At 46.9% G+C, this 18807-nt stretch overlaps 1 protein-coding gene across 4 annotated transcripts in view; it reads right to left on the bottom strand.

Annotated features, from left to right (window-relative positions):
• The window catches only part of Pigl (phosphatidylinositol glycan anchor biosynthesis class L), an 80124-nt gene that overhangs the window by 14626 nt on the left and 46691 nt on the right, over nt 1-18807 (bottom strand). The window contains exons 3-7 of one of the 4 annotated variants that reach the window (XM_057775730.1): nt 15804-15894; nt 11790-11857; nt 7096-7127; nt 5112-5245; nt 4030-4254 (exon numbers count right to left, since the gene is read on the bottom strand). In XM_057775730.1, coding sequence (XP_057631713.1) covers nt 4156-4254; nt 5112-5245; nt 7096-7127; nt 11790-11857; nt 15804-15894 — 424 coding nt within the window. In that variant the 3' untranslated portion in view covers nt 4030-4155. Of the gene's footprint in view, nt 1-921; nt 4255-5111; nt 5246-7095; nt 7128-11789; nt 11858-15803; nt 15895-18807 lie in introns of those variants that run through there. The other 3 variants (XM_057775733.1, XM_057775731.1, XM_057775732.1) reach the window with 3 other exon arrangements.

Below are 18807 nucleotides of genomic sequence, written 5' to 3'. Positions count from 1 at the left end.
GTACTGGGATTAAAGGGGTGATGGCTGATCTTCGCTGTCAACTTGACGATTTGCAATCAATTAACACCTAAGCAGCTGGGCATGCCTGTGGACATTTTACTTGGTTGGGTCATTTGAGGTAGGAAGACCGGCTTTGCAAGTGATCCTGAGTCTCTTGTATAGTTTTCTTACAACACCAAACAGCTATCTGTTATGGGAAGTCAGGATTAGGACACGGGAGACCTGAAAGTGTCCGTGTGTGCTTGTCTTAGTTACTTTTCTATAGCGGTGACAAAACACCATGACCAAGAAACTTACCAAGAAAAGCGTTTAGTTTGGCTTGTGTTTTCAGAGGGTTAGAGTCCATGGCAGAACAAAGGCATGGTGGTAGGAACAGCCAAGAGCGCACATCTTGACCCACCAGTATGAGGCAGGAAAAGAAAGAGACTATGCTTGGCATGGGCTTTTAAAACCTAGAAGCCCCAGTGGCATACCTCCCTCAACAAGGCCACCCCTCCTAATTCTTCCCAAACAGTTCTACCAAATGGGACCAAACAGTCAAACATATGACCTATGGGAGCCCAGTTTTCATTAAAACTGCCATGATGCTCACCACCAAGGCTCAGAGACACCGATTTTCAGTCCCCGTGTGGCAATACAACCTTACTTATTGAACTTATTGGACCTTATTTATCACACTGTGGCTGGGATTTGTGGTATTCTGATACTGGCTTAGGAAATCACCCATTTCCACTAAACTTCCCACTTGGTTGCCATGGGACTGTAAACACTTTTCAGTGGTGATTTATGTATTCGGTCTCAGAAACCATTTCTGCTTCCTCTTTTTATTTAGTGTTTCCATATGCTGACTTCTCCCTCCCTCCCTCCCTCCCTCCCTCCCTCCCTCCCTCCCTCCCTCCCTCCCTCTCTTCTGGAGCTGAGGACTGAACTTATGGTATCATGCTTCTAGGACTCTATCACTGAGCCAAATCCCCAATCTCAGCTTATTTATTTCATTTCTCAAAGAAAACTTACCGGGGGGGGCGGGGGAAGAAAACTTACTATCCTTTCTATTATCTTCTGTTGTACCTATTGTTAGTGTTCATCTGTAAATAAGTCTTCCTTCTGGTTTATGGTGTTGACTTTCTGAAATTGAATCCTGTAGTTCACTTGTTTTCTATCTTTTAAAAAATAATTTCTTTTTATGTGTGTTGATCTTTTGCATGCATGTATATCTATGCGAGGGCATCAGAACCACTGGAACCGGAGCTAGGGTTTTGAGCTGCCATGTGGGTGCTGGGAATTGAACCCAGGCTCTCTGGAAGAGCAGCCAGCGCTCTAACCACTGAGCCATCTATCTCTCCAGCCCCACCTTTTTTTAAGTGAAAGAATTTAAAGACTATAGATTACATACAGATTCCACATGCTAAACTTCTTATTTCTAGGTGTGTGTGTGTGTGTGAGTGTGTGTGTGAGAGTGTGTGTGTGAGTGTGTGAGTGTGTGTGAGTGTGTGTGTGTGAGTGTGTGTGTGTGTGTGAGTGTGTGAGTGTGTGTGTGTGAGTGTGTGTGTGTGTGAGTGTGTGTGAGTGTGTGTGTGTGAGTGTGTGTGTGTGAGTGTGTGTGTGAGTGTGTGTGTGTGAGTGTGAGTTTATAGCCTCTGGGACACTCTTCCACTGTCACAGCTTCCGTCCTAGGATTTGGTTTTATTTTCTCTTTGAGAAAGGGTGGTGTTATGTTTGTTCTTAGGTTTTGGTCTTTGTTGTTGTTTTCTGAGACAAAGTCTTGTTATGTGCCGGCTAGCCTTGCTTTGAACTTGCACTCCTCCTCCCTCGGGCTCCTGAGTGCTGGGATTATAAGAATGTAATACTGCACCTCGTCTGAAGTTAGATTTTGGTCACACACTGAACAGAAAAGTCTCTGTGTTGGGGTACTTATAACGGAGTTTTCAGTGGCCAGTGACTAACTGGTGTTTGTAAATGAGTGTTCTGTAAGTGGATATCGATGGCTTTTTTAAAGGATTTGAAAATCTTGTATGTCTTTGTCGTGTGTAGGCTTGTGTATGTGAATGCAGGTGACCAGAGGCTTTGGGTCCCTTTGGAGCAGGGAATGAGTTGCCTGACACGGGTGCTGGAAATCAGACTGGCCCTCTGCAGGAGCGGTGGGTGCTTTCGAGTGTGCACCGTTCACTCTAGCCCAGTGCTGGCGTTTCTAAGTGCTGTGTGAACTAGCTGCCAGGTTGATTTGCCAGATTCTGGATGAAATTAGAGCCTCCGACTGTTACAGTGTTCTGTTCTATTTTTCACTTTTTAAGGCACGGTCTCTCTACATAGCCCTGGTTCTCTTGAACTTACAGAGATCTGCCTGCCTCTGCATGTCCCCCTCCCCTGCCCACCAAGTGCTGGCCTTAAAGGCTTGTGCCACCACCTCACACCATAACCTTGAATTTCTGATCCTCTGGCCTTCACCTCTTGAATGCTGAGATTTCAGGCAGGCACCACCACCACACCCTGTTTATATAGCATTGGAAACCAGACCCAGGTCTCCATGCATCCTAGGCAACCGCTTCGCTGAGCTACACCCCCAGCTGTTTTGCAGGCTTTTAATTTCCCCCTGGTGAATTTGGATACAGTACTTTTCCATAACTACCAATCTCGCCTGGACCCTGTTATTTGTCCTGCATCTTGACACTTTACCCTCCCCAGCATCCCTCTGCTCCAAAAGAGACCTTTAGAGTGCAGGGCATCCATGAAGCAAATTGAAAGGAAACTGTTATTAGGTTTCAGCTCAGGCTCTGCAAATCATAACCACAAACCCTAGGAAAGAGCATTTTTCCAGTGTGTCACGTAGTTTTGGCCTGCCTGCAATTGTTACAGATTGAATGATATGGAAGGTTTAATGAGGCAAATGTGAATTCGTTTGTGTTTTAGTCTGGTTTTGAGAGAGTGTCTTGCCATGTAGATCGTGGTGGCTTTAAACTTGAAATCCTTCTGCTTCAGCATCCTGAGAGTGCACCACCATGCAGGCCTTTTTAGACAGGGTCTCTCGCTATAGCCTTGGCTATTCTGGAACTCATTACATAGACTGAACTGGCCTCTTCTTATTTTTTTGTTTTTTGTTTTTAATTATTTGTTTTTATAGCTGCATGGTGGTGGCATACACCTTTAATTTCAGCACTTGGGAGGGAGAGAGACAGACAGGCGAATCTCTGTGAGTTTGGGGCCAGCCAGGACAGCTTAGGACTGTTATACAGAGAAACCCTGTCTTTAAAAAAATATTTATTTTTATTTTGTGTTCATTGGCATTTTGCCTGCATATATGTCTATGTGAAGGTGTCTCTGAGTTCCATGTCAGGTTAGCCTACAGAGCAGTTCCAGGACAGTCAAGGCCATACAGAAAAACCCTGTCTTAGAAAACAAACAAAACAAAACCAAACAAAAAAGTTCCTTCCTAAATTTTTACGTATTATTTATTTTTGAAGAGTCTTTAGCCTGGGTTGGTTTCAAACTTGCTATGTATCTGAGGATGGCCTCAAATTTCTGATACTTCTGCCTCCACAGCCCAAATGTTGGCTCACAGTTTATGCTATGCTGGGAGGCCAAACCTAGGCAAGCACTCTACCAACCAAGTTACCATCCCCAACCTCTTAATTTACAATAGATAGCAAAATAAATATGAACAGGTACAGAGTCTCAGATGTCACTACCTGGAAGGATTGTAATTCTATGCATTTTTTTTTTTTCCCAAGACAGGGTTTCTCTGTGTAGTTCCAGCTGTCCTGGAACTTCTCTGTAGACCAGGCTGGCCTCGAATTCATGGAGCTCAGCTTATCTCTGTCTCCTGAGTGCTGTGATTAAAGATGTCTGCCATCACCTGGCTCTATGCATCTTTTTAACCTCTGAGATTTGAAAATATTTTTCATAGCTTGTGCTGTGTATATGTTGTAAAAGAAAAAATAAAAAGTTGAGTATTGCATTGGTGTAGTTTTGGGTCTTGGTGGTTTTTTCCCCTAAGGAGGAAGCAGGGTCTGTGTGACTCTTGTCCATAGGGTTTGTTCTCAGAGGCTGCTTTGCTGGGATCTCCCCGGGCTAAGGAGATAAGCCAGCCCCAAGCCAGGTCCAGGGACTTCTTGGTCTGTTCCTCCCTTTTGTTCCAAAGGTCTGAAAGCTCTTCTGGGTTCAGAGGAACTTCAGTGAGTTGATTCTCATGTATCTGGAGAAGAGGACGTAGAGGCGGCGGAACCAGACGAGCTGACTCTGGTGGCAGGACATGGCTTTCTAGAAGAATCAGAGGACACTTGCTCTGGCTCTTATTTTCAGACCTTCCCTTCTCACCAGATCAGGACACACCGACCTGCAGTCCCCCACCCCCAGCTCTAATGCTTCTCAGAGTCACCTGCCCCGCTGCTGGCTTTTTTTTTTTTTAAAAAAAGATTTATTTTATATGTATGGGTGCACTTGTATATGTATCCCTTATGTATAGTACTCATGGAGGCCAGAAGAGGGTGAAGACACCCTGGAACTGGAGTTTCAGATGGTTGTGGGATGCTCAAGGTGGGTGCAGGGAACTGAACCCAGGTCCCCTGCAAGAGCATCAGGTGTTCTTAACCACTGAGCCATCTCTCCAGACGCTTATTTATTTTACTGATGCTATTATGTATTTCTGAGATTCCTAAAATTAGTGTGTTGCCATTTGTTTATTTAAAGTTTTTATAATCAGAAAAAAAGGCCCAAGTCATTGAAAATACATCCCTGTCAGGTGTAGCTGAAATCGTCTAGCAAGCGGGGCAGGCCTCGTCCCTGTCAGGTGTAGCTGAAATCGTCTAGCAAGCAGGGCAGGCCTTGTCCCTGTCAGGTGTAGCTGAAATCGTCTAGCAAGCAGGGCAGGCCTCGTCCCTGTCAGGTGTAGCTGAAATCGTCTAGCAAGCGGGGCAGGCCTCGTCCCTGTCAGGTGTAGCTGAAATCGTCTAGCAAGCGGGGCAGGCCTCATCCTTGTCAGGTGTAGCTGAAATCGTCTAGCAAGCAGGGCAGGCCTCATCCCTGTGGAGGGGGCTTTGCCAGGTAGCAGGGCTTTTCGGAGCCCAGGGACCTGAGGCTAGGTTCACAGTGCAGTATCCAGGAAGTACAATCCTTACCTTGGCCTGTGCCACTTCTTTGCTGGTGAGCATGAAGAGGGCATCCTGGGATGAGAGTAGAGACCAGGGCAGATCCAGGAGGTAGAGGTACTTCCGGAGGACACTTACAGACTGCAGAGTGAGTACTGAACACCCTGGGCAAGGAGGGATGGCAGATGGGATTCCGCTGCTGCTCTCAGCCGGGCGTTTCCCTGAGCACCTCCCTCTCTAGGTGGCTCAAGGCAGGCTGAGCAGTTGCTCTCCAGCTTGGGTGCGTGGTGGCACTTAGACCAGTATATTCCTGTATAGGAAGAGTGACAGGGCCACAGAGGTCCCGCCCACTGTCTGTGTAACTGAGAGGAAGGGGCTGCCAGAGGGAGGGAGGGATGGAGGATGGAGACAGGAATGTCTGAGTCAGGAGGCTGAAGACTCATTTCAGCTTTGCTCCAACACGAGGTGCTGGGTGTGGTGGCTTCCACCTGTCACCCCAGCACTTGGATGGCAGAGGCAGGGGGACTCCCATGAGTCAGAGGCAAGCCTGGGTTTCATAATGCATTTGAGGTTAGCCTGGGCTTCAGAGTGAGACCCTGTCTCTGGAAAAACAAACAAACAAACAAACAAAAAACCAAAAAAACCTGACACGCAAATTCCCTTAACTGCTCTGGATTTTAGATTCCTAGCTGCTAAAATGGTGTTGCTAGTGTGGGCCCGCCCATCTTACATGGTGGACAGAAGACACAGCTGGGAGGACAGCACACATCACTTAGGTCACTTTTGATCTCATGTCACCCTTGTAAGGCAGAACAGGCCGGAACTTGCTCAGAGAAGTAGCATAGGACATCAGGCAGCGGATAGCCACTGTGGTTCTATGCCTCCCAGGCAGTGACTGGCCAGTGGGGTCAGTTTCACAGGGAGGGGTTAGAAAGTGCACTATTTCAAGCTCATCAATCTACAGGAACCTTGTGAGTCACCTTTGTAACCCTTAATTGAGTGGGTGATGGGAGGTGATGGGAGACAGACTAACAGAATGTCGGCAGTGGAAAAGAGCTACCTTCCCAATGTTGGCAGTGGATACAGTCTGAACCCCACACAGACCTGACTGGTTCAGGGGGAGTGACCAACCTTCCAACACAGGCTGCTCTGTGTCTAGGTGTCCTTCAGTGCACAGCAATGCTGTCCTAGGACCCCCACAAATACTACAGTTATGGATGCTCAAGTCTCTCATAGAATGATGGAGGACTTACACAGAACCTACCCACATTCTCTTGTGTATGTTAAATCATCTCTAGGTTACTCATAATCCCTAATATAAGGCAAATGCCGTGGAAATAGTTGCTACATTGCATTGTCTAGGGACCAATGATGAAAAAAGAATCTGCATGTTCTGTACAGGTGCCCTTCCCCCCTGCATATTTAAACGTGTGTGTGTGTGCGCGTGTGCGTGCGTGTGTACATGCACGAGCATATGCTCATGCCTGCCTGACTTTATGTGCACCACATTTGTGCACAGGGTGTCTGAAGTCCCTGAACTGGAGTTATAGGTTGTTGTAATCCGCCTGATATGGGTGCAGGGAACTGAACCCAGGCTTTTTGTGAGAGCAGTAAGTGCTCTTAACTGGGGAGCCACGTCTCCAGCATCCCCTTGAGCAATTTTGATCCCAGGCTGTGAAATCCATGGATACATAGAAACCCACAGATATAGAGGGCTGACAATATTTGCAAATTTCCAGCCGGGCGATGGTGGCGCACGCCTTTAATCCCAGCACTCGGGAGGCAGAGGCAGGCGGATCTCTGTGAGTTCGAGACCAGCCTGGTCTACAGAGCTAGTTCCAGGACAGGCTCCAAAGCCACAGAGAAACCCTGTCTCGAAAAACAAAAACAAAAAATAAAAAAAATAAAAATAAATAAAAAAAAAATTATAAAAAATATTTGCAAATTTCCCTGGTAAATTTATTAAAGGGATAGTAACCATTGTCTATTTGCAATAAAACCAGGCCTTCCTTACCTGTAGGCAGCTTCCCTTCAGAGTGCAGGGCCCTGGAGGACAGAGAGGACAAACATTAGAGAGGGAATGAGTCACTTAACTCTTCTGTGTTAACAGGAGGGACCTTCAGAGCAAGGCCCGTGCGGCCCAGGCCCAACCAAATGCATAGCCTCCCCATGGTTTCTACTGCATGAACCAGCATCTAAATATATGGGATTCTACACCTTTGGCTATTGCTGAGGGGAGCAGAGCAGGCATTTCATCCCCACTCAGCTTGATCCAGAAGCTGGTGTACGGCTTATGGAACAGTCTGGCCAAGTGTTACCCATTAGAGTAAATGGGTAACTATCCTTAAACTTTGAGTTAGCCGGCCTTGGTGGTACATGCGTTTAATCCCAGCACTCAGAAGGCAGAGGCAGATAGATCTCTGAGTTCAAGACCAACCTGGTCTACATAGTGAGTTCCAGGATAGTCAGGGCTATGCAGAGAAATGTTGTCTCGAAAAAACAAAAAAATAAATACAAAACAAAAATGAAATTATACACTTGGGAGGCAGAAGCAGGCATATCTCTGTGAGTTTGAAGCCAGCTTGGTCTACAGAGTGAGTTTCAGGACAGCCAGAGCTATCAGAGATAAAAATCCTGTCTTGAAAAACCAAAACAACACACACACACACACACACACACATATATAGAGAGAGAGTCTAATGAAAGAATTTTGAACATGTTAATTTTGTTTCATATTTTCTTTCTCCTTTTGACCCCCCTCACTCCCACTGTCTGACAATAAAAGCTGTTCTGAACTCACTGCTCTAAGGAGGGGCACGGTAAATTCAACACCAGCAATTACTGGATTGCTTCCTAGCCTTGTTATCAGAGGACAGGGGACACAGAAGAAGTGGGTAGACCCAGACAACATAGATACACACACACATGAATAGGGGCTCAGGGGCAGGGGTCAAAGTGAAGGAGTCAAGAGAAAGTTAGTTGGTAAATGCATGGGAACCCTAAGAATCAGAAAAGCTGAAAGAGGTTTCTGGGATCCTGGGAGACATCATGTCCTACACTCTGGGCAGAGCCAGTCTGACTTTGAGGCAGATGCACTGGTCCAGAGGTGAGAACTGGAGGCCCACACCACGTAATCACACTCACAGCCCTCGTGACCCTTGAAGAACCTTACTGAGCATGGCTGGGAAGAGAGCCCTGGGCACAGGGACACAGAGGGGCCTTGGGTAGGAAGAAAGACAGGAAGAGACTGGGAGATGATCAGGGAGACCAGGGGTGGGAACAGTGTCAGTAAGTCAAAGCAGCATTTTGATGAGTGACAGGGTCAAATGCCACACAAGGGCACAGGTGAGGATAAAGGTGAATTGGGTGGACTCAGCAGACAGGAGGAGGATGTGGAGAAAACTTTAAGTAGCTGGTCAGTGTGCCCAAGCATTGCTTTCTCTGAAGTGCGGGCTCACGAGTACAGAGAGGACTCGTGAACTCTGAGAGCCCATGACACTACAGCATCTGAAGAATACCAGCCGTGGCAGGCTGTTGGCAGAAAGCTGTGCCCTGCCCTGGATGACTCCTCCCGGGGCCCCCACAGGGTTGGCTAGTGTCCTAGTTGGCTCTCTGTTGCTGTGATAAATACCATGACCAAAAGTGACTCTGGGGGGTTTTCATCTTAAAACTCCCAGATCACTGTCTATCACAGGAAAGTCAGGTCAAGAATTCAAACAGGAACCTGGAGGCAGGAACTGAAGCAGAGGCCATGGAGAAGCTTCTTACTGGCTTGCTATCTTTGGCTTGCTGGACCTGCTTTCTTGTACACAAAGGACCACCTGCCATGGAGGACACCGCCCACAGTAGGCTGGGCCCCTCTACATCAATCATCAATCAAGAAAATGCCCCACAGGCTTTCCTTCAGGCCAATTTGATGGAGGCCTTTTCTTAATTGACATTCCCTCTTCCCAGATGACCTAGCTGTGTCAAGCTGACAAAAAACAAGCATCACAAGCAGGGATGGAACTAACCAAGTCCCCTCAAGTGCCTTGCCTGCTGTCTGCTGAGGCTCTTGGTTTGTTTATAGCAAACTTGAGCTGACCATTTTCCTGGTGAATAGTTGGGCACAAATTTATAAGGCTCTGTGTGGACCTGGAATGAAGTGGAGCCCCTGTTTCTACCTGCCAATGGCTGGCTTTCCAGAAGTCCAGTCTTTAGAATAACAAGTTTGGCTAAACGTCCATTCCTGGAATACACACCTTTTTTGTGTATCTTCATCCAAAAAATTGCATCGTCTACTGAAACCTGTGGTGCGACTTTCTTAACTATGAATGAACCTAATGCAACTATTAACACATAGCTGTATCTGTGGCCTCTGCTGGTCCAGGAAATGAATGGTTTTTACAAGAGGGGAGAAAAGTGTGGTGTCATCATCCCACAAAAGAATCAGAGTTAACTGGGAAGAAGATACGAGAGTACTAATTTCTAGCACCTTCCAAATTTGCATACAATTAAAGACGAGGCTGTGGAGCTATCAAGCTGGGTTTGCCTTCCTAATGGAAGCAGCCAATGGAGGCACCTAATGGAAGAGAGAACCAGAATGCCCGAGTGCTAGGCTTGTCTCTGCTAATGTTGAGTCTTGTGATGGGCATACCTCTTCACTGCCTGTCAAATGAGAGGGTTGCACTCAGTGACCAATGAAGTCATTTCCAACTTCATAACATTGACAGCTTCAGTCTGAGAATGATGAACATGTTTAGAAGGAGGGAAAGTAAGACTTTCCAGTGCCCCTTTCCTTCCTCGGCAGCTAGGACAGAACCTGCACTCTGCAGAAGTATTCTCTGGAGGAGAGGGAACACAGTCTGTTTGACCGTAAGTCATGTACCATTTTTGAGGCTTCATTTTGGTTTCACTGATAAGATGAGATAGTCTTGCTTGTGGCCTAAAATGCCTGATACAGAGACCTTCCTACCAGTCTCCCAAATGCCAGGCTAACAGGCAACAATTGGGATGTCACATTACACAGGTATGTTATTCTCTCAAAAGCCAGGGAACATCAGCGAGGGGAGGGGTGAAGATGGTTAAACTGGGTGCTGGTCCACAGGCCTCACTTCTGGACTCTCCTTCATTCCTTTTGAGGCTGAGGGTTTGGCCTGTCAGGTTTCTGTGGCCACAGTAAAGATGGAAATAGAGTCAGTTACCCCATTTGGAGTATCCAGGGGATAAAATCGAATTCAACTGTTAAAGTGGACAGGTACACACCTGTAATCCCAGCATCAAGAGGCAGAGGCCTGAGGCTCACTGTAAATTTGAGCCCAACCTGGTCTACATAGTGAGTTCTAGACGAGATTGGACTTGTCTAGACCAGCCAGGATGAGATAGCAAGACCCTGTCTCAAAAACAAAACCAACCGGGGGGAGGGGGAGGGAAAAGGGAGGCGGGGAGGAGGCGGAAATTTTTAATAAAAAAAAAAATCTTGAAAAAAAAAATCAATCAACAAACAAAAATATAAAAAACCAGCCGGACGGTGGTGGTGCACGCAGAGGCAGGCGGATCTCTGTGAGTTCGAGGCCAGCCTGGTCTACAAGAGCTAGTTCCGGGACCAGCACCAAAGCTACAGAGAAACCCTGTCTCGAAAAAAAAAAAAAAAAAAAAAAAAAATATATATATATATATATATATATATATATATATATATATATATATATATATATATATAAACCCTCCACTCCTCCCTAAGGGCCTATAGGTGGTTAATGACTGCTGCACACACACATGCCACACACATACGCATGCCACACACATGCACACACACACATGCCACACACACGCACACCACACACACGCATGCCACACACATGCACACACACGCATGCACGCATGCCACACACGCACAGGAAGGAAAGACAGTCAGTCTCTTACCCTAGGGAAGGGAAAGAGAGAGCAATAGAGAATGAATATGATCAAAACACATCATATACATATCTAAGGATTATGAAAAACCCACTACCATGTATATTTAATATAGGCCAATAAAAACTTTCTTTGTTTGTCTTGTTTTTTCATGACAGAGTTTCTTTGTGTAGCCCTGGGTGACACTATTTTAAATCAGGCTGGCCTCAAACTCACAGAGATCCCCCTGCCTCTGTCTCCTAGTGCTGGGATTAAAGGCATGTGCCACCACCTCCTGGCTTGGCCAATAAAAACTTTTAAAAACATAGTATGTCTACTACACTCAATACATAAAGACTGAAAAAAAAATCTGAAAAAAAAACCCTGAAAAATAAAAAACTTAGGAGACAGTCATTCCCACCCCTACAAAGACTTGCAGGAGTTCTCATAAAGAGGATGTGGGGCTGGAGAGGGGCTTAGTGGCTTAGAGCACTGTTTAGGGGACCAAAACAATTCCTAGCACCCACACAAAGGCCCACAACCACCTGTAACTAGTCTGTGGGGATATATCGCCATCTTCTGGCCTCTGTGGGCAATGCATGCACGTGGTGCACTGGTACACAGACATACATGAAGGCAGAACACCCATACATGTTTAAAAAAAAGATGTGGTGAGGTGGGTAGGTGGTGAGCACCAGGGCAGCGCTGACTGCATGGTGACAAAAGAGAAAGTTTCCCGGGGCTCGGACGACAGGCAGGAAGGTGTTTTAGTGGCTGGGAGCCTGGAGCACATGGGGAGACCCTTTCCCACTCCCGTCACCCAGAGAAGCATACCTCACAGCTTTGTACAGAGCCACATGATTTCTGTGACCACTGACTCCTTCTGCATCAAAAGTCACCACCTGTAGGGACAGACCCGGGGAGGAAGGGCTCACTCAGAGCTGTGGAATGGCTTCTCCACTGCCTCAGCTTCAAAGTGGCCTTCACCATTCCTCTGGGGAAGGAAAGGGCAGAACCTGAAACTTTTCAAATTCTGAGCAGCCAGGGTCGCCCCTGAGCAGATGGACCTGTGTGTGGTGATGGTCAGTGTGTGCTTCACTCTCGTTCCGAGACATAGAGCAGAGTGGGAGTCGCCTCATGACAGAAACTTGTGTGTGTGCAAGATGTGTGCAAGAATGTGCCCTTGGAGACCAGAGAGGAATTGCAGGTGTTATTCCCCCGGAGATCCCTGCCTTGTTTTTGAGAGAGTGTCCCTCACCTACCTGGAGTTTGCTGCCCAGGCTAGCCTGGCAGGGAGTACCAGGGATCTGCCTGCCTCTGTTTCCCCAGTGCTGGGATCATAAACACACAGCACTGTGCCTGGTTTTTGTTTGTTAGTTTCCAACACGGGCTCTAGAAATCAAACTTGAATTTTCATGCTTGCAAAGCAAGTCTTTACCGACTGAGATGACCAAGGCTAGGATACCTTTGCTGAGGGCTGGGGAACTTGCCTAGCACACGCAAAACCCAGAGTTTGTTCCTGGGAGAGAGAGGCATGTGGTGCGTGTGTGTAATCCCAGATCCTGGGAGAGACAGGCATGAGGGGCCGAAGTGTAGAGCTATCCTTGATCTATAGGAAGTTTGAGGCCAGCTTGGAATACATGAGAACTTGTCTCAGCAGATGTTTGTTTCTTTGCCTGGCCACTTGCTAGCACGTTCATTTCCTTAGCTGACTGCTGCATAGGAATTGTTCAGGTGGATGTGGCCTGATTCACTGGGTGTCCTTTCCTTGTACCACCCCACAAGTACAGCGTCCTGGAGTCAAGTCACAGAAGTCTAGCTCAGGCTGCCTCTCGTTCCATTTGTACAGATATCTTCAGTGTGGCTCACAGAAGCAGTATAAGAGAACGAGGATTCAGGAAAAGACTAGGGATGGTTGGTTAGAGAGTGACGGAACGAGAAGGGCTGTCCCCAGGGATGGAAAGTGTCCTCATACACATGAAAGGGTTAGAACTGAATTGGGTAGTCTGGGGAAGATTCACTCTTGCTCTATTTATTTTGTGATTTTGATTTTTTTTGGAGATGTCTCATGTACCCCAGCCTTGCCTTGAACTCTCTATATAGCTGAGGCTAGTCTTAAATTCCCTGCCTCTACCTCCCAGGTAATGGGATTACAGACCTGTACCAATACACCAGGCACTTTACACAGGAATGGCCGTGGCTACCATGAGAGCACCATGGAGTGCCAGTGCCAATTCAGGGCATGCCCTACGCAGTCTCAGATGACAAGGAGAAGGGCTTTAAGGCCAGGATAAATGTTCCCCTTTGCTAAAACTAAGAAGCAGTTTTTCCTTCTTTCTTGGTTATTGCATTACTGGGATTCAAACCCAGGGGCCTTGTGTATAACTAGGCAAGCACTCAGCCACTGGGCTAGAACTCCAGCTGAAACTCAGAAGCTTTCTGGCATAGTCCTCCTCCCATTCACTGGTCTCAAATCATAATTAGTGCCCCTGGAGGCGGGCGCTCTGTTCAGGAATTTTTCTAGGGCCAGGCATCAGAACTGGGTTTTATTATTAAAAGAATACATTGATGTTTCTCCCTAACCAGGAGCAGATCCTGAGACTGTGAGGCTTAGGACCCATTAAAAGTCATTCCTAGGATGAGCCCAGCTGTGGTGGCACACGCCTTTAATCCCAGCACTTGGAAGGCAGAGGCAGGCAGATCTCTGTGAGTTCAAGGCCCGCCTGGTCTACAAGAGCTAGTTCCAGGACAGCTCCAAAGCTACAGAGAAACCTTGTCTTGAAAAAAAAAAAAAAGGCATCCCTAGTATGGTAATAATACTGGGCCCTCCCATCTTGTGTGAACGAGGGCCGTGGAGTATGGCTGCTCTGTAGATTTGCTCTGCTACACATGTCCTGTTTCCCTGGAACCTGAGTCATTACTTCATGTAGCAAAGGGATTTTGCCAATGTGATTAAGAATTTCAAGATGGAGAGGTTGAGCCGGGCGGTGGTGGCGCACGCCTTTAATCGCAGCACTCGGGAGGCAGAGGCAGGCGGATCTCTGTGAGTTCGAGACCAGCCTGGTCTACAAGAGCTAGTTCCAGGACAGGCTCCAAAACCACAGAGAAACCCTGTCTCAATAAACCAAAAAAAAAAAAAAAAAAAAAAAATGGGCCATGTTGCTAATGCCTGTAATCCTGCAGTCTGCTCAGAGTAACTCAGCCCCTACATGAAGACAAATCCTGTTCTCCCGTGCTCAGGACATACCGGGCAGATCAAGAAAGGCCATGACTTCTAAGTCTGGAATGGTGAATTTTCCCTTACAAAGAGAGGGAGTGGTAACGGCCAACACTTCTGACACACTATGATGAGAACCAGGATTGGGGGTAGTCCCTGGAGATCCACTACCATAAGAAAGCAGGGTACAGAGGCAAAAAGATGGCTCAGTGGCTAACAGTTCTTACTGCTCGCTCTCCCAGGAGACCCCGGCAACCAACTCTAGTTCCAGGGCACCCAACACCCTTTTCTGGCCTCTATGAGCTCCTGTAGATACATGGTGCACATATACTCATATAGGTTCATATTGTACATATGACAAAAAGAAAAAAGTCCTTAAAAAAGACTAATGTGTTAATTCACTCAATGAACTTCAGTCATTGACTGAAAGCCCAATAAGCTTCTTAACCAGCAGGCTCTACCTTCTAACAAAATTCAGTCAAATGAGAAGGGCTCTGAATAGCAAAGCTTTGCCGTTAACCTATGAAGAATCACTATTTGGGGATTAGGAAAGTAAACCTTGCCGGGTGGTGGTGGCACAAGCCTTTAATCCCAGCACTTGGGAGGCAGAGGCAGGCGGATCTCTGTGAGTTCGAGGCCAGCCTGGTCTACAAGAGCTAGTTCCAGGACAGGCTCCAAAACCACAGAGAAACCCTGTCTTGAAAAACCAAAAAAAAAAAAAAAAAAGAAAGTAAACCTTGGAAACTTTAAAGTGGACTGCTTCGGCCAAGTGTGGTGTGCACATCTTTAATCCCGGCACTTGGGAGGCGGAAGCAGGAGGATTTCTATGTGTTTTGGGCCAGAACTGACTGTTGCAGAACCCTAACCTGCTAACCCTATGCGAATGTATATCTCTACTGCTGCTCTAAAATGGTGATTTCCCTTATAAAGTGAATATGAACTTAGCCTCATTTTTTTTTTAAAAGAAATGAAGGTTAGCTGGGCATGATGTTGCACGCCTTTAATCCTAGCAAAAGTCAGAGGCAAATGCAGGTTGATCTATGTGAGTTTCAAGGGTGCCTGTGAGAACCTGTTTCAAACAAGCAAACAAAAGAAATGGAGGCTTAAACCTCATAGCCACAGAACTGGGAATATAGCTCTTTGACAGATCTAGGGCCTATTATGCCTAAAGCTCTGGGTGAGATCCCTAGATGCCCCCTCATTGCCCCTATATGTCTCTGGAAGCCATCTGGATCATTAAGAATTTTAACATTCATAACACTTATCCTCAAAGTGAGAATCATCCCGTAGCTGTGAAACCACTGGGTATGAGACGTTCTGGGTCAGTGAAAGTCTCTTGCTAGTTCCTGAGGTTCTGAATTCTCAGGAGGCAAGAGAAAGGTGGGGGAGCAGGACATGATTAGAAAATGCTCTCAGCCTGAGGACTGAGAACTTGCTCACTTGATCATGCACAAGATCAAGTTCAAAGGTAATTGGAAGGCGTGTCTGCTCCTCAGTGGGCTTAGCAGACAGCTCTTTGGAGTGGGCTTGGAGCAGGGCTGGGAGTGGGAGGCATCCACAGACAAGTAGCACAAGCTAGTCCGTGTGACAGGATGGGGCCCTGGGTTTTGCCCAGTGTGGCACTGCCTTACCAGGTTGATGTCATTGACCTCTATGTGTTGGAGGACGGTGTTGGCCACACTCTCTGTGTCCCACTGCACTCCTGGGTCATCGGGAAACTCGCTGAAAGAGAGAAGAGCACTTGAGGGTGGGAATAACCTTCATCTTTTTTTAAATTTAAATAACATTATTTTCATTTATTTTATACACCGATTACAGTTCCCCCTCCCTCCTCTCCTCCTACTCCTCCCCTTCATCTACCCGCTTCCTTCCTTCCTACTCCATTCAGAAAGGGACTGGCTTGGTTTTTTTGAGACAAGGTTTCTCTGTGTAGCCCTGACTGTCCTGGAACTCTCTGTGTAGACCAGGTTGACCTCGAACTTAGAGATTTGTCTGCCTCCTGAGTTCTGGGATTAAAGGCATGTGCCACCGCCGCCACCGCTGGGCAGGAATAATCTTGAGACCCAGTGGGTATGTGCTCAGCTTTGTGAGGAATTATATCAGCAATGGGGAGCTCCCACCCTTCACTGCTCAGGTTTCAGCTAAATAAGGTTTACAAACACAAAGCTGCCAGAAATCCACGCCCATCAGACACAGCACACACAGTTCTCTTTGCTCCCAGCCAGGCAGGCTGCCTCCATGACCTTCCTGTGGTGAGGGTCAATGACTGACCTTAAAATTCTGGGCCAAGATGCCGGGCGGTGGTGGCGCACGCCTTTAATCCCAGCACTTGGGAGGCAGAGGCAGGCGGATCTCTGTGAGTTCGAGGCCAGCCTGGTCTACAAGAGCTAGTTCCAGGACAGGCTCCAAAACCACAGAGAAACCCTGTCTCGAAAAACCAAAAAAAAAAAAAAAAAAAAAAAATTCTGGGCCAAGAGTCAGAAGGGTTTCCAGCAGGAAAATGACAGGAGTCTCGTCACTAAGTAATGTCATTATTTCCTTTGACTCATTGGCAACCTCTATCCCACATTCCAGCCTTCTAGAGAGAGCCTAGTTCCGACAGCTCATTTGGGATGTCTCTGCAGTGAGCGTGGCAGACAGCCCAGTGAGCAGAGGCTGGGCTTAGAGAAGGAAGGAACATGGGTACAAAACCCAGCCTTGCTCCCTGGAGGTCCATGCCACAGCATGGTTCTGAAGCTCAGCGGACCATCTTCAGGAGTCATCTCTCTGTCCATCTTTATGTGAGTTCTGGGATGGAGCCTGGACCATTAGGCTTGAGGACAAGTGTCTTTCCCTGCTGTCATCCCACTGGCTGCAGACCACAAGTTTTAGAAAACTGGGTGATCAGAACTGGGCCACTGAGATCCTGTTTCCTCCTTCAGGACTCTGTCAAGTTCCTGAGATTCCTGATGATCTTTTAAGATTTTTTTTCCCATTTAATTAAATGTTTATTCAATGAAAGGATGTATAAAAACTTACAAATCTGAGAACTCAACTATACATATAAGAGGATGATGGGATATTCAGTTTCTAACACACAGACGGTATAGCTACACACTATCCCCACCCCTCACCCCTTAGTCCTCGCTTCTGGCTCCTGTTGCACCCTATGAGACCATTTTATTATTGGCCCAAGAGAAGATTAATGGACAACTTTTAATGCTGTTAGAACAGTGGGGAAAATTTCAGGTGTGAACAAAAATTGGAGGATACACATCAAAATCAATTTGTTTCTTTTTCCTCCAAGAAGAAATTAGATGATGATGATGATGATTATTTTGTCATCCTGATTTCTCTGTCATTTTTGAGGCTTTGGTAGATGTCATCAGTGAACTATGGGCATTGCATTAAAAAAAAAAAAAAAGGTCTCTCTATGTAGCCCAGGCTGGCCTCAAACCCCCAATTCCCCTGCCTTCACTCCCCACCCCTCCCCCTAGTGCTGGGGTTCTAGATGGGCACCACCAAGCCAGGCAGCATCACCTTTTCCACCCATTACAGTCACCCTTCCCGTTGAGATGCATCTTTCCACAGCCTTGCAGCGCACACACTGACCTTACAGGTGGCTGGCAGCTGCTGGGGAAGCAGCATGGCATTTGCTGTTTGGAAGGACATTCTATGGCATCGTGTTTTCAAATCCAGTAACTAGACAATAATTTGGTAAGCTAAAATTATGACTGTCCCTTCTCAAAGAAACAAAGTCAGAAAATACAGCATGCTTCTTAGAGCTAAAGCTGGGCTCTGCTGTGCAAGTCTAGAAGATGTGGGGAAACTTGAAACCCAAGAAAATGTTTTTAATGTTTGCCCTCTAGGTGTCTGACTCAGAATGTATTCTTTGAGGTTATGTCCAGTTAAGGAAAATCACTAGAACTCAACTTGAACAATGCAGGAGTAATAATGTGATGGCAATCTTCATTTCTGGATGAAACCTGACAGGCTGCGAGTTCGTGTGTGCACGAACAGCACTGGTGCCCATGCCTCACCCGATGCTGGCCTCTCTCCAAGATGAACAAGAACATGCTGGGTTCGGGTTTCTGATGTGCTGAGATTTTGTTTTATCCTGGGGTTATCTTGTGTGTCCGGAACAACACCGGGCTAAAGGGAGCTCATTAGAGATCCTTCCCGCCGGGCGGTAGTGGCGCACACCTTTAATCCTAGCACTTGGGAGGCAGAGGCAGGCAGAGCTCCAGGAGTGTCAGGATGGGCTCCAAAGTTACACAGAGAAACCCTGCCTCGAAAAGCAAAACAAAACAGGAAACCATTCCCAATATTGCTTCGAAGTGTATTCGTTATCTCTCTGGTCTCCTAGAGAAGAACTGTGTCCTTGTTAGGAATGAGGCTGTTTGACTTCAGGCAAGTGTCACTAGTGACTGCTGATCTAAAGAAAGGTCCAGCAGACACAAACGCTTTCTCTAAAATTCTGGCTTCACCTTGTTCAGTCTGTCTGAGATGGAGCTCTAACACGGCCAGCCTTCCTAGGAGCATGAAGACAATGAGGTCAGGAAGAGCACCTTCAGCTTCGCCGCTCCCGGAACCTCTCTTCAAACAGAATGTCCACTCTGGGCCTCTTGTTAACTTACTATTCCTCCCTGCTCTTTT

The sequence above is a fragment of the Chionomys nivalis genome, chromosome 7 (assembly GCF_950005125.1).
Source record: "Chionomys nivalis chromosome 7, mChiNiv1.1, whole genome shotgun sequence".
In the NCBI taxonomy this organism is placed as follows: Eukaryota; Metazoa; Chordata; class Mammalia; order Rodentia; family Cricetidae; genus Chionomys; species Chionomys nivalis.
Note: the sequence above shows the minus strand (reverse complement) of the source record. Positions and strands in the feature narration are given on the sequence as shown.